The 15,773-nt window shown below is 43.0% G+C and overlaps 1 protein-coding gene across 3 annotated transcripts in view; it reads left to right on the top strand.

Moving 5' to 3' along the window:
* The window catches only part of LOC125226699 (bifunctional heparan sulfate N-deacetylase/N-sulfotransferase), a 200,542-nt gene that overhangs the window by 132,535 nt on the left and 52,234 nt on the right, over positions 1–15,773 (top strand). For all 3 annotated transcript variants that reach the window (XM_048130761.1, XM_048130760.1, XM_048130762.1), the window contains exon 3: positions 2,176–2,367. In XM_048130761.1, coding sequence (XP_047986718.1) covers positions 2,176–2,367 — 192 coding nt within the window. The remainder of the gene's footprint in view (positions 1–2,175; positions 2,368–15,773) is intronic.

Below are 15,773 nucleotides of genomic sequence, written 5' to 3'. Positions count from 1 at the left end.
AAGAAAATTTTGAAAAATTCAAAATGGCGCCCTTTGAAGGCCAATTGAAATTTGTATGGAGGTCCTTTTTTTAAATCCCCATAGCTCCGTAACGGTAGGGAAAAGGTTAATAGTGCTTGAACTAATGTTGTACAGTTATCTGAGGTCCATCGAATGGCATTTACCAAATTTCAAAATGGCCGACTTTGAAATTATTTTTTTTTATTTTCGGTCCGAGCGCGTTCAAATTTGGCACGTGGTAAGAACGGGGGCCAAAAATAGAAAAGAGAAAAAAAAAAATTTGGAAAAGTCAAAAACGGTGGCGAGAGGGGACAAAGTCAAATTTCCCTACCAGTTTGTATGGAGGTTTTTTTTTAAATCCCCATAGCTCCGTAACGGTAGGAAAAAGGTTAATAGTGCTTAAACTAATGTTGTACAGTTATCTGAGGTCCATCGAATGGCATTTATAAAATTTCAAAATGGCCGACTTTGAAATTTTTTTTTTTTATTTTCGGTCCGAGCGCGTTCAAATTTGGCACGTGGTAAGAGCGGGGGCCAAAAATAGAAATGAGAAAAAAAAATTTTGGAAAAGTCAAAAACGGCGGCGAGAGGGGACAAAGTCAAATTTCCCTACCAGCCTGAGGGAGCGTTCTACAGCCCGACGGTCATTGCTCCGGTCCATGTTCCGAGCTGCGTACAGACAGTGCTCCCAAGCAAGTAAATATAAGTAAAAGTGTCTAAAAAGCGACGTGGCGGGCCGGAGGCCCGACGCGGAGCTTCGAAGCCCAGCGAAGGCCGAAGGCCGAGCTCCGCGTAGGGGCGAAGGCCCGGAGCGTCCCTGAGAGGCGCGCCAACTTTCCTACAACCCCCACAGTAACTACGCGTAGGGCCGAAGGCCCGGAGCGTGTCTGAGAGGCTCCCAAGCACGCGAAGGCCGCAGGCCGAGCTGCGGGCAGATAATGCTCCCAACCAGAGCAATAATTAAAGTATCTAAAAAGCGACGCGGTGGGCCGGAGGCCCGACGCGGAGCTTCGAAACCAAGCGAAGGCCGAAAGCCGAGCTCCGAGTAGGGCCGAAGGCCCGGAGCGTCCTTGAGAGGCTCGCCGGCGGACTGGGAAGTTGGAGTTTAAACACGACCCAATAGTAAAAGTGCCTTAGAGAAGCGAAACGACGGGCCAGAGGCCGCAGGCCGTAGGCCCGTCGTGAGCTTCTCAAGACACTTTTACTATTGGGCCGTGTTTAAGCTCCAACTTCCCTACAACCCCCATAGTAACTAAGCGGAGGGCCGAAGGCCCGGAGCGTGTCTGAGAGCCTCCCAAGCACGCGAAGGCCGCAGGCCGAGCTGCGGGCAGAGTGCTCCCAAGCACGCGAAGGCCGCAGGCCGAGCTGCGTACAGACTGTGCTCCCAAGCAAAACAATAACAAAAAGTGTCTTAATAAGCGAAGGCCCGACGCGGAGCTTCGAAACCCAGCGAAGGCCGAAGGCCGAGCTCCGCGTAGGGCCGAAGGCCCGGAGCGTCCCTGATCGGCGCGCCGGCGGACCGGGAAGTTGGAGCTTAAACACGACCCAATAGTAAAAGTGTCTTAGAGAAGCGAAACGACGGGCCGGAGGCCACAGGCCGCAGGCCCGTCGTGAGTTTCTCAAGACACTTTTACTATTGGGTCGTGTTTAAGCTACAACTTCCCCACAACCCCCACAGTAACTACGCGGAGGGCCGAAGGCCCGGAGCGTGTCTGAGAGGCTCCCAAGCACGCGAAGGCCGCAGGCCGAACTGCGGGCAGAGAGTGCTCCCAAGCACACAAAGGCTAAAGCAAAAAAGCAAACAAGTAAAGCAAAAAACAAACAAGCTAAGCAAAGAAACAAAAAAGCAAAGCAAAAAAACAAACAAGCAAAGCAAAAAAAAACAAAAAAGCAACAAGAAAATATAGAGGATTTATATTGACTAATTTAGCCTCACTGTAAACTAACCCAATTACTTTAAACAATCATATTATTATCCTTAAGAACCATGGGAAGTTTAATATCAATTCAAACATTTTACTGATGAGAATAATGAAAATTGTACGTTATTTTATTTGGAAGTGTGAAATCCTTGTCTGCATTTGTTTTTTTTTATTGATCTCAAGTCATAGGGACCATCATCCGCACGGGGGGAGTGCTCGGCATTGTATTAACCAGTCACCTATTTCCAAACAGCTTAGTCTGGCGCGACCGCATACCTCGGCCGCTGTCCCAGTGCTCTCTGCTGGCGTCGCAGCAGCAGGCGGCGCGGGACCACCGCTCGGACGCGCGTCTGCGCATCGACGCCAAGGTGCTGGTCATCGTGGAGTCCGCCTACTCGCGGCTCGGGCGTGACATCGCTGAGCTACTTGTCGCCAACCGGATTCGGTAAGTCATTCATACTCAGTGCATCCTATTCTTCTGTTATAACAATTGGATCATCATCAATACCATCATCATCAAATGAATACTAAATATATCTAATAGTCAGCCAGTTTTAAGTATACTCGTACTGATAGTGTATAACTAAAATATTCTTCTACAATTGACATTATTCTAAAATCATTTTCTCTTGACTATTGACTGTATTGACCGCTTCTTATATTTAATCTTCAGTATTGAAAAGTTGACTTCGCTTTTATCAAGGTCAGATATTGTTGTTTAGTAGTTTTTGTACTTAGTTATTGTATATACAGAAGTTTGAGGACTCAGAAAAAAGTTTGGTGCCCTTTGGCTTGTGACAGCGAGGGTGAGGTACCTACCCTCTTACGCTCTACGCGCCCTCGGTTTATTCCCATGTGTCCTGTAGATATTTTGTCAGAGAACTTATAAACTGTTGTTTACCTATTTGGTAGCTGCTTTTGATGTTATTTAAGTGTCAGACAACCAACTAAGTTGTGTATATAGTTCATAACTTATCATGCTTATCATACGTGAGGAAGATAAATATCACAGTCATCCGATTACTAAAACACAAATCAGGTCAGGTTACCGGAAAGAAATAGTAAACACATGCGATGACACCGGTTCACCAACATACGTTTCCTGAGTTTGTAAACTCAAGAAGATATTTGGGTCAAATTGTCGTGGTCTTTCGAGCAAACTGTGACTTGGGTTAACGCATTAAATATTTTTATTACGTAGTCTTGCCGTGATTGTTCATTGCAATTATTGAGCTTATGCATAATTAATGAATTGAAACGAAGTATAATTTATATTTACTGAAGTTAACATTAATAACTGGTAGCTCTGTGAGTTGTAGACCCTGGCGATGTGCTTATAAAACTCCAAACGGCAATAAGTTCTTCACGACGGTGTTCGGGATTGTTCGGATGTCCTCCCCGCCTCTTAGAGGACAACGGCCATTGCTGCATCTCCAGAATGCATACGACACTGACGCGCTCGCACGTACTTGCGTCCTTCTTAATTTTAACCAAAATTATGTAATTTAATTACTCACTACGATTAAACGCATGTCAAGAATGCAATTTTTTATTGAAGAAAGTATCAACCATAATTCTGATCCTGTCGACCCGGACGTCATGCCTTAAGATTTGGAGCCACCAGGATCTTCTGCCACATCATTAAGCATTAAGAAGAAGATCTCTTTATGGATTGCCCCAGAATCGGTGACGTGACGGTGTAAAGTGAGCCAGTGATTACAAGGAAAATCCACTTAGCAACAAGCGAGCGGTCAGAGTGAGTCCGATCCATTTTGTTTGCCCCTTTAGGTATTTTAACTTTGTGCCCAAATTGCTGCCTTTTTATAGTTATTTTGTTATTAAACGTTCGAATTCAAGAATAAACCGCATTAAGGATCAAACAGTTTTCGTAATATTTCAAGTTCAAATTTAAAAATTATAACTACTTAATTACTCATCTTAACCGAGCGGCCGCCGGGCGCTCAGCGATAAGGAATTCGTACAAAAGGCAGTGAGTACCTACTTGCATTCTGGTTAGCTGATATATTTATACCCGTTTTTCAATTTATTTATTTAATTTCATATGCTCGGAAATTTCCTACTTCAATTATTGGTTTCGTGTCAATTAATTAACATATTCAATCAATTATATTTGCCTTTTCTTTCAATATTGTACATATTGAAATGCAAATGGGTTTATTTCATATTAAATTATTATTTCGTATAAATTTATTGGTTTGATTAGTTCGACTAGTGCGAATTAGATCAAATATATGGAATTATCTTATATTTAAACATCAATTTGTTTATATTGGCATATAAAATATTAAATTATTATTGCGAATTAGGTATTTCATTAATTTTGAAGTTAATTTACGTACTATTGGACAATAGTGTCAGTAAATATTAATAATTATAATAACTTGTAACTTTATAAATACAAATTTGAATTCATTAATAGTAATTATTTCTTATAAATACAATGGCACGATTAGCCGAGCTGGTAAAAAAACGGGGAGTTTATAAAGGTCGTTTAACGAAATTTGTAACGTATGTAGACGCTTTTAAGGATGTTTTGCTTTGCAGTGAAGTTGAGGTTTTGGAATTAAAACTACGTATGTCTAATATTGAATCGATGTTTGCGGAGTTCGAGGAGGTTCAGACCGGCATCGAGTGCCTGTCTCTCACGGAGGGGGAAGTTCACACGCAAACAGCACAAAGGTCAGATTTTGAATCTCAATATTTTGCTGTGCTGGCCAGGGCCCAAGAGATTTGTAACGCATTTAAAGGTAATAAAAGGTCCGGCAGACGTGCAAATAATGCTTCTGAAACTTTCTACTCTTCGGCTGGCGAGAGTGAGGATGATGTGGCGTCGGTGAAACAGGTACATAAAGGCGTTGCTGGGGTTAAATTACCCACCATTCAAATACCTAAATACAGCGGTGATTACGAAAGTTGGCTTGAATTCCGCGACGTTTATACCTCTCTTATACATTCGAATAAAAACATTAGCGACATTCAAAAATTCCATTATTTACGGGCTTCCTTGGAGGGGGGCGCTGCTCAAATCATACATGCGTTAGAGTTTTCTGCGTCTAATTATACTCTGGCGTGGAAATCTTTGTGCGAACGCTTTGACAATACTAGGCTATTAGTGCAGAACCACGTAAAGGCAATTTTTGATGAAGAGGTCATAAAAAAGGAGTCTGCGTCATCAATACGTAGGGTTGTCGATTCATGCAATAAAAACTTACGAGCGTTACAAATTTTAGGCGAACCCGTAGCGAATTGGGACACACTTATTGTGTACATTATATGCACAAAATTAGATTCTCTCACACTTCGCGAATGGGAGGAGCACAAGGTTACACACGAAAAAATTACATTAGAAATATTTACAAAATTTCTTAAAAATAGGGCAGACATATTAGAGACTATTGAATTAAGTAAAAATGCAAGTAATTATAAACAAGACTCGTCATCGAAGGCTACAAATAGACATGTTCGTGGCTTAGCTGCAGTTGTGAAGCCTGCCTTTAAAAAATATAATTGTCCACACTGTAGAGGTGATCATCCCTTATATTTATGCAACCAATTTGCTCAGTTAGAAATTGATGCTAGGGAACAGTTTGTAGGACGGATGAAATTGTGCAGCAACTGTTTAAGGGCAGGTCATAATGTACGCGCATGTAGACTCGGTCCGTGCCGACGGTGCGGCAGCAAACACAATTCTTTATTGCATAGGGAGTCGAGCGCCACCTCCGGTGCGGCGCCGATCACGGCAGCTTCGAGCACCCCGGCACCGCGCGCTGAGCCTGCTGCAGTTCAGGCAGAGTCAAGTGCGGCTAATGACGTTATCACGACCATGTCAACAATTAACAAACAATCTTCGAGCTCGAATCGTCGAGCTCTCCTTGCCACAGCGTTAATTCAGGTTGTAGATGTTCATGGTAGACCTCATGAAGTTAAGGCCATGTTAGATTCAGGCAGTGAATCTTGCTTCATGACAGAGTCACTTTACCAGTCATTAGGTCTGCAATCTGAGCATATCGAATCGACAATAACTGGCTTTCATGACCAGGTTTCTGTGGTAAAAAGGGAATGTGAAGCTATAATACAGTCCAGAATCAATTCATTCAAAGCAAGCATTAAATTCTTAGTGTCGCCAGTCATATCTTCATCTCATGATGAAGTCTTTAATGTGAGCACACTAAATATCCCTTCGGGAATTACATTAGCAGACCCAGAATTCTTTAATCTGTCAAGTTACGACATTTTACTTGGCGTGGATATATTTTGGGATCTGATAGGTAGAGATAAAATCAAGTTAGGCAAAGGTTGCCCACTTCTTATAGAAACGGTGTTCGGTTATATCGTTTCTGGGCCTACAGGACGCCGAACGTCCGCCAAAATTTTGTGCAATTTCACGAAATTCGATGAAATTCAAGATCAGCTTTCTAAGTTCTGGCAAATCGAGGAAGTTCCAGCCATTAAGGAACAAATATATTCTACTGAGGAAGAGTTGTGTGAACAACACTTTAAAGAAAATATGTCACGCCAAGAAGACGGTAGATTCTCAGTAGGGATTCCTCTGAAAGCCAATGAATCCGAACTTGGCAATTCGTTCGAACGGGCCAAGTCGTGTTTCTTAGCGCTAGAACGCCGGCTGATGAACCAGCCTACATTAAGGCACATGTATGTTGATTTCATGAAGGAGTATTTATCATTAGGTCACATGACGTTAAGTGACATAAATAATCCTCATGACAATTCGTATTTCACGCCACATCATGGCGTGTTGCGTGAGCAGAGCACCACGACGAAGCTTAGGGTCGTTTTCAATGCAAGTGCGCCGACCAGCTCCGGCTTGTCCTTTAACGACATCCAGATGGTCGGGCCCACAATACAAAGTGACTTGCTTTCTATACTTCTACGATTTCGGCAACACCGCTATGTCATGGCAGGTGACATTGAAAAAATGTACAGACAGGTGCTCGTCAATGAAAATCAACGTCACCTGCAGCAAATAATTTGGCGTGACGATCCTTCTAAGCCCCTCCAGACGTATGCTTTAAACACAGTCACATATGGCACAGCCTCAGCCCCGTTCTTGTCTGTTCGTTGCCTTAAGCAAATTGCGGACGAATGTGACAATGAACTGGTGCGAAAGGTCATTAGTGAAGACTGCTATGTCGACGATCTGTTGACGGGGCAAGAGACTGCCGAGAGTCTCTTAGAACTTCGTGCTCAGATTTCAAGGGAACTGGCGTCGGGTTGTTTTAATCTAAGAAAATTCCGATCGAACCTTCCAACATGTAGCGACGCTACCGACAGCAGTAGCGTTTGTTCGACCATTGTCGATTTGAGCGAGCACGAACAATCGAAAACTTTGGGCCTAAGTTGGTCTCCATCAGACGATGTTCTACAATTCGACATTAAGACTGATCCCACTCCAGATGTCACCAAGAGAGTGATTCTATCCACAATATCTCAAGTTTTTGACCCTCTTGGGCTATTAAGCATTTTCATTATTATCGGGAAAGTCATTCTCCAGAAGCTCTGGTTACTCAAAGTGAGTTGGGATAGCCCGTTACCTTCAGACATCGTCAAGTCCTGGCTTAAGTTTGTACTCGACTTAAGCCACCTGCAGAAACTCAAGATACCACGGCACGTGGTGTGCGAAAACGCAAACAACATACAACTACACGTTTTTTGCGATGCATCGAAAGATGCCTATGGCGCTTGCGTTTACGTTAGGTCTGTAGATTCGTTCGGTAACGTAAGGGTTCGTCTTCTGTGTTCCAAAACGCGCGTTGCGCCAATAAAGGCAGTAACGATCCCGCGTCTTGAACTTTGCGGCTCTTTGGTGGCTGCTAAGCTCTTGGAAAAGGTTCTGCGAACCACGCGGCTACACGTAGACAGTTGTTTTCTGTGGACAGACTCAGCTGTGGTCTTAGGCTGGCTCAAAACGCCGCCTAACAGACTAAAGCCATTTGTTAAAAATCGCGTAGCCGACATACAAGAGATGACCAAATTACATTTCTGGCGTCATGTGCCCACTGCATGCAACCCTGCGGATTTATTGAGTAGAGGTGTCAGTGCTGCACAAAGTGACAAGTTAGACTTTTGGTTCAGTGGACCCAAATTCTTGCTAGAGTCTGAAGATTCGTGGCCTAATAAGTCTTTTGATCAGGGCCAATCGGAATTGCCAGAAGTGCGATCAAATGTGACGTCAGTCACTGTCAAACAAAACGAATTGTTTCCGTTTGCACGTTTCTCGAGCCTGCGTAAACTTAAAAACATCATGGCATATGTACAACGTTTCATTGCCAACTGCAAAAATAAAGTTAAAGTAAAAGGCACTTTTTCCTTGTCTGAAAAACAATCTGCATTCGATTCATTGATAAAATTGTCCCAAATGGAATCATTTGATGAGTATGACATTTTAGTAAAGGGTAAAGCATTACCTCCAAAAAATAAACTGTTATCTTTGAGCCCATTTATTGACGAAAAGGGTCTACTTAGAGTAGGTGGTAGACTTAAAAACAGTAATTTCACATTCGAAAGGAAACATCCTATCTTACTCGTAGCTAAACATATTCTAACGAAGCTGATATTTCGGTTCGAACATATACGTTTAATGCACACAGGAGCTCAAAATTTGCTGACTTCAATTCATGAAGAATTTTGGCCTATCGGGGGCCGTAATTTGGCTCGATCTATTGTCCACAATTGCCAGCGTTGCTTTCGTCTTAACGCACAAGCAGCCCGTCCGATGATGGGCAATTTACCTGAGCAGCGCCTTCAGCCTGGCTATCCATTCCAGACTACAGGAATGGATTACGCTGGTCCTGTATTAGCACTTAATAAGAGAGGTCGTGGAAGCAGGTTAGAAAAGGTGTATATCGTCATATTTATCTGTTTCACCACCAAATGCGTTCATCTTGAACTCGTCAGTTCTTTATGCAAAGACTCCTTTCTAGCTACGCTGCGTAGATTCATTGCTAGACGATCTAAACCTGCTACCTTATACTCCGACAACGGAACTCAGTTCGTGGGAGCACGAAATGAGCTTTATAAGTTCCTCAATGATAATGCTAGTTCCATAACTGATGAAATGTCTAATGAGCGTATAGATTTCAAATTCATACCTGCTTACGCTGCTCATATGGCCGGTTTATGGGAAGCCAATATAAAATGTATAAAAGCCCATTTGCATCGGGTGTTAGGGAACGCACACTTAGTTTTTGAAGACCTTTATACCGTTTTAGTCCAAATTGAGGCCATACTTAATTCGCGTCCCTTATCCCCACTATCAACTGACCCACATGACATGAGACCTTTAACTCCGGGGCACTTTTTGGTAGGACGACCGATGACTGCTTTGCCTTCACCTATGCTTGTGGACATGAACCAAACCCGTCTCACTCGTTTTGAACGGCTGGAGCAGTTACGCCAACACTTTTGGGCCAGGTGGCACAAAGAGTACATTAACGAACTTCAACAACGCACCAAGTGGCGCACTTCAAAGGGCCAGCAACTAAAAAAGGGATCATTAGTCCTCATCAAAGAAGATGGACTCCCGCCGATGAAATGGCGACTGGGGCGCATCACTGAGATTTATCCAGGGAGCGACGGAATCGCCAGGGTCGCGGATATCAACACCGCCAGAGGAGTGATACGCCGTGGCTTCAACCGCATCTGCCCGTTGCCTACAGCTGACGACGAGTTGAAAGTCAACCCTTTCAACGCCGGGGGGCATGTTCGGGATTGTTCGGATGTCCTCCCCGCCTCTTAGAGGACAACGGCCATTGCTGCATCTCCAGAATGCATACGACACTGACGCGCTCGCACGTACTTGCGTCCTTCTTAATTTTAACCAAAATTATGTAATTTAATTACTCACTACGATTAAACGCATGTCAAGAATGCAATTTTTTATTGAAGAAAGTATCAACCAGACGGTGTTAATCGCAATGTATTACGCTATTAGTGCTTAAGACCTTTATAGCAATTTCCGCATTAGGTATGAAAAATATTCAAAAACTGGATCGACAATGCTTTTTTTATGAATAATAGAATCTGTTGAGTATTGCTATCTGTAGAGGAGAACATCCGGGACATACAAAAAGCAAATCGAGCTATGCCTTATAGACCTTCGTTGCCGCTCCGCGGCTCCGTTCAATTGTAGCCAATTATTGGAGAAGAAACAATAAACATTTCAATATATAAGTAGATTTAACTAAAATAAATTTAGCAATAGTAACAGCGATGAAATTATATTTTCAGTACAGATGGTGTTTTTTTTTTACGCACTACTGCGAGAAGTGGTTCATTATATATACTTCAGAGGGCCATCTGTACTGCAAAACGTCGTACGATACATGTGCGAAAAGGAAATTCGTAACTCGTGTCGATTTAAAACACTCTCTTTGGTCGTGTTTTAATTTATCGCCACTCGTTTCGAACTTCTTTTTTTCGCACTTGTATCGTAATGTGCTGTTTTGTATTCGAATGAATCCAAAAAAGAATTATTGTGAATAGGTAGGAAAAGTAATGAGTTATTTAATACTAAAGTTAAGTAAGTCTCTTCACGGAAAAATCACTTCAAAGAATCGCCAAAGAAGTCTTATCCTAATATTTGTCAGTCACGCTTTCCGGCGACTATTATGTGAGGATGTTTGTCGCCTCTGTGTGTTTTATTTCCCCGTTCTCACCCGAGGCTATCGGTTCTGCTCGTTGACAGCTAATATGCGGAAGACTTGACGTACAACGCCCGGAAAAAGAAAAAGTAGGGAGGGTGAAACCCACCTATATTTACTTCAATACTAATAGCTCCTTACCCCCGTCTGTCGCGAGCGCTCGTGTGGATTTTTTGCTCGAGTTAGGTAAAAATCAGTTTTTCCCGGGTTTATTGTGTTAGTCGAGCGCGGACTTGTTAATGAAATGTGCAACGAGATAGGAATAAATCGTATCCTATTTCATGATTTTTGCGAACTATCAACTAGTACAGTGGAACGTAACAGTGCACGAATTGATTGACCGTTTATCTCGATTGCCTCTAATTCAGGAATTCAGAATATTGATTCACATCACATGCTTATTTGTCCATTTTTATTCTAATTAACATAGCACGCCTAACGAAGACATTTAACTGTCCGTCGGCGGAAATAATTCGTGTATAGGCGAATTTTGGCATAGTTGTAGGGAATGGTGTTCTAATCCACATACTCAAAGTACTGATGGGTAGGGGAGGAGCTAACGGGTGGAGGGGGGTGTAAAGGTCCCTTTTAGTTTTTCGCGAATAACTCTTAAACTGTGGCACATAGAAAGAAATGTTCTGAAACACAAGTAATCTTCATAAAATTCTCTACAAAAAAGTCTTATACACTTTTTATCTGGGACCAATCGTTCACGAGATATGGAAGGGAAAAGATGGACAATAAAGGAATAAACTCATTTGTTTATGAACAATACGTTTATTCTTATAGAGACGCGGTAGCGTGTCAAGCCAGGTTCAAGTAACAAAAGTAGCAAGCAGCACCGTGTGTAATATTACACGAACCGTTTGGAGCCACATTTGACCCCCTTCTAACTCAAAAACTATATCACATAAACGTGTTATAATGCAACGTAAAAAGAAACCAACGCGCGTAGTAAAAGTATGAGCTATAAGCGCTCCTCAATAAGCCCGGTACTAGCAGCCCGCATTAGTGCGTTTTCACATTATCCGATCCGATATCGGATGTCGGAAGGATTTCAAAGGCAAAAATCCAAGACGGCGCCTTAAATGTACGGGATATCGGTCCTACTTCCGATATCGGATCGGATAATGTGAAAACGCACTTACCCCCGCGCGCGCGCAGCCCTTTATAAGCCACCGCGCGGCCGGCGCTCGCTCATCCCAGTCGTCCTCAAAACGTCGACGTAAGACCGCCCCACAAGGATGGGGCGCGACCAGATATAGCCCTCACAGCGCCCAGCGCGGAAGGGGCTACTCACACCCCAGCAGGGGTGTTGAACGACGTTACAGCAGCGCTCGCTCAGTTTGTCTCGCGCAGCGATCCGATTACATTGTAGCTGACTTGACAAGCAAAGCATCACGACCGCCCAGTTTTGCTTTGATGGGATAAATTCATAAATAAAATTCCTAACTATCTTCCGTCTCTACTTCGATGGGAGCTCCGTTAGTGCATGCTCCCGAGCATACACCACAGACACTGGAGTAGGTAATTCCTGCTTTTCGGCAGCCGCATCGCACCCCACACCCAGTCTTGCATCGGCAAAATATAGTTTTGAGAATGGAGTCAGGTGCCACTGGGTCGTTGGTTGTCACTGGCTTTAATATGCCATCGCCTCTTCTAGTTCATACCCATTCAGTAGGTGGTAAATAAATTGGACGTTAAATACAAAAATATTTGTACGCCTTTTTTTCGGATTCAATAAGTAAAATTTTCCTAAAATAGAAGTAAGTTTAGCACGTGCATTCAATATTCAAGCAGGCGTACAAATATTTTGTATTGAAGAATGAATAAAAATATTTTGTAAATAGGTGTGAGTAGCCCTTTCCGCGCTGGGCGCTGTGAGGGCTGTATCTGGTCGCGCCCCATCCTTGTGGGGCGGTCTTACGTCGACGTTTTGAGGACGACTGGGATGAGCGAGCGCTGGCCGCGCGGTGGCTTATAAAGGGCTGCGCGCGCGCGCGGGGTAAGTGCGTTTTCACATTATCCGATCCGATATCGGAAGTAGGACCGATATCCCGTACATTTAAGGCGCCGTCTTGGATTTTTGCCTTTGAAATCCTTCCGACATCCGAAATCGGATCGGATAATGTGAAAACGCACTAAAGCGGGCTGCTAGTACCGGGCTTATTGAGGAGCGCTTATAGCTCATACTTTTACTACGCGCGTTGGTTTCTTTTTACGTTGCATTATAACACGTTTATGTGATATAGTTTTTGAGTTAGAAGGGGGTCAAATGTGGCTCCAAACGGTTCGTGTAATATTACACACGGTGCTGCTTGCTACTTTTGTTACTTGAACCTGGCTTGACACGCTACCGCGTCTCTATAAGAATAAACGTATTGTTCATAAACAAATGAGTTTATTCCTTTATTGTCCATCTTTTCCCTTCCGTATCTCATGAACGATTGGTCCCAGATAAAAAGTGTATAAGACTTTTTTGTAGAGAATTTTATGAAGATTACTTGTGTTTCAGAACATTTCTTGCTATGTGCCACAGTTTAAGAGTTATTCGCGAAAAACTAAAAAAAGGGACCTTTACACTCCCCTAAATGTTTAGCGACATTAACCCGAATTGCCCGAACGTCATCGTCACCGTCAGTCAACCTCAGTACGATTCGTAGGTAGGTACGGTACTGAGACAGGCTAAAATAGCGTAATGCTTTCGTGCATTTCTGTGAAAATATTATGGTAAACAAATAATGAAAAAAATAAAAAAATAGCGTTTCATTCATATGTACCTACATTTTACGTTATATTTGGGTTAACATTTTTGTTAATTTTTATTGAACAAAAGAAATCATTAAAAAATACATACGTTTAGATTAGGGAATGCTCCCGGGAATTCCCGGTACCAAAAGTACCGGGAAATCCCGGGATTTTTGAACTATTTGGGTACCGGTACTGATGTTATAAAATCCCGGTTCTTCGGTACTTTCGGTACTGAAAAATGGACAAATATTACAAACTAAAACGCATTTAATCACTTCAAAAATTTGAATGTAAACGACGGAATATCCATTGAATGCTGTACAAATGTAATGTAAATAGTTTCAAACGCGTTAGACTCGTCCCGCTCGGTATTCATCGGCTATGATCGGGATATCGGCGTCGGTTATACTTAGAGGGTAAACCAAACTAACTTTGCTAATGTTAGAATTAGTTGAGGTCTGTAATGATTTCTTGCACATGTCGTCCAGGTTTCGAAAGTATGCTTAGAACGCAGTCTGGTATACTATAATTTTGGTCCTAATAGGCGAACGGAATAAAATTCTAACAATAGCCACCAACTTCTACAAAACCCTTTACTCGGAATCTCCCACACACCCACAGCCTGTGCCTGATTTAGAAGAAAGCTTCCAACATCAACATCGCATTTTGTCGATTACTCTAAAGCTTTCGACAGCCTTCATCACAATTCCATTTTCACAGCTTTACGCAATCAAGGTATAGATAGATCCCAGTTACATTCAGCTCATAACCACCATTTATCAAAATAGTACAGCCGCCATAAAACTACAGTCCTCCGGTTCCCCATTTTCTATTCAAAAAGGAGTCAAGTAAGGAGATCCGTTATCGCCAAAACTGTTTACCAGCACACTTGAACAAGTCTTCCAGAAGTTTATACCAAGTTGGGAAGATCGGGGCCTTATCGTCGGGAATATAAGGCTAATCTTCGATTTGCCGATGACATTGGTCTGTTCTCCTCAACTGCCTCCGAACTACGATCAATGCTTCAAGACCTCAGTGACGCAAGCCTCGAGGTTGAACTTCAGATGAACATGTCGAAAACCAAGTTCATGACCAATAATAGTACCGCATGTAGGATTGAGATAAACGGAGAATCAGTTGCATATGTCCATCTACTTGGGCCAACTAATTTCTTTCCAGGCGCGACAAGAGAAAGAAGTCGAAAGACGGACTGAAAACGCCTGGAGAAGCTATTGGTCCATAAAACATCTCATGTAAGGCGATTTGCCACTGTCACTTAAGCGAAAACTCATGGACATGGGACACCACGCTGCGCTCCAAAACAAAAATAGTCGATGTAGTTCGAAAAGCGGCAAAGCTGAAGTGGGACTGGGCCGGTCATGTCTGCCGGATGCCGAATGAGCTATGGGCCAAGATTACCACAGAGTGGCAGCCCAGGCCAAAACGGGGACCCGGCAGACCACGTATGCGATGGCGGAACAAGTTGGACTCCTTTATGAAAGAATGGCCGAGGACTGCACAAAACCGGGAGGAATGGAAAAAGCGGGGGCAAGCCTTTGCCCAGCAGTGGGAAATCGCAGGCTCTTAATAATAATAAAACACAATGAGATGTTTGTTACACCATACTCTTGAACGTAGCCTCCCGAACATGGTCGCCGCTTGGCCAATACGTATCCAACAATCTCTGCATCAAGCGAGAGATTGTTGGATACTCCATCCACCAGGTTTCGTCAAAATTTACGTTATATCCGCAACACGCATTTCAAGCACACAAAAAAAAAAAAGGGTTACAATACATTTTTGTTTGAAATGTTGCAAAAGGTGGTTAAGGTTAGTGACCTTAAAATACCGTAAACTGTATTGAATACTCGTAATTGAGTTTGTAAAATGAATACGTCAACAATTTGGAAAACGACGACTAAAACATAGCCCAGCCAGTACGTGCAGGAGCAACAAAACGCAAACGAAATTAGAGGGAACCGACCCCACACGAGTGTGTCACTACAGTATATGTGTCCATTGTACATGTGTCCATTAGGCTACGTGTGCTTGGTCGCTATTTAACCATCACTTCCGCGGGGTCTGCAAATACGCGCCACAAAATTGCTCCCCCCTTAATTCTGTACCGCAGTATCTGCTAAAGAGCTCCCACATTCGCCTTTATTGGTCAAACAGCACTCCAACCGACCGTCTTTCACTTATCAACGGATGTCGCATAAGAACGAGACATAAAATTTATCTTAAACGAACACGAGATTAGAGTAGAAGCTACTTAAAGATTAAGCCGGATCTTCGTCGAGGTGAAGTTAGAGCGGGTGCTGCGTCTTCCCCAGGCGCCTGAATAAATAGTGGCGAGATAAGCGCACTAGTGCTGGTCGCTAGTTAAATATGAAGCAGTAAATGGGAATAAAGGTGACAG

This window comes from Leguminivora glycinivorella, chromosome 5 (assembly GCF_023078275.1).
Source record: "Leguminivora glycinivorella isolate SPB_JAAS2020 chromosome 5, LegGlyc_1.1, whole genome shotgun sequence".
Classification (NCBI taxonomy): Eukaryota; Metazoa; Arthropoda; class Insecta; order Lepidoptera; family Tortricidae; genus Leguminivora; species Leguminivora glycinivorella.
The sequence above is the reverse complement of the archived record's forward strand: the minus strand, read 5'-3'. Positions and strand labels throughout refer to the sequence as shown.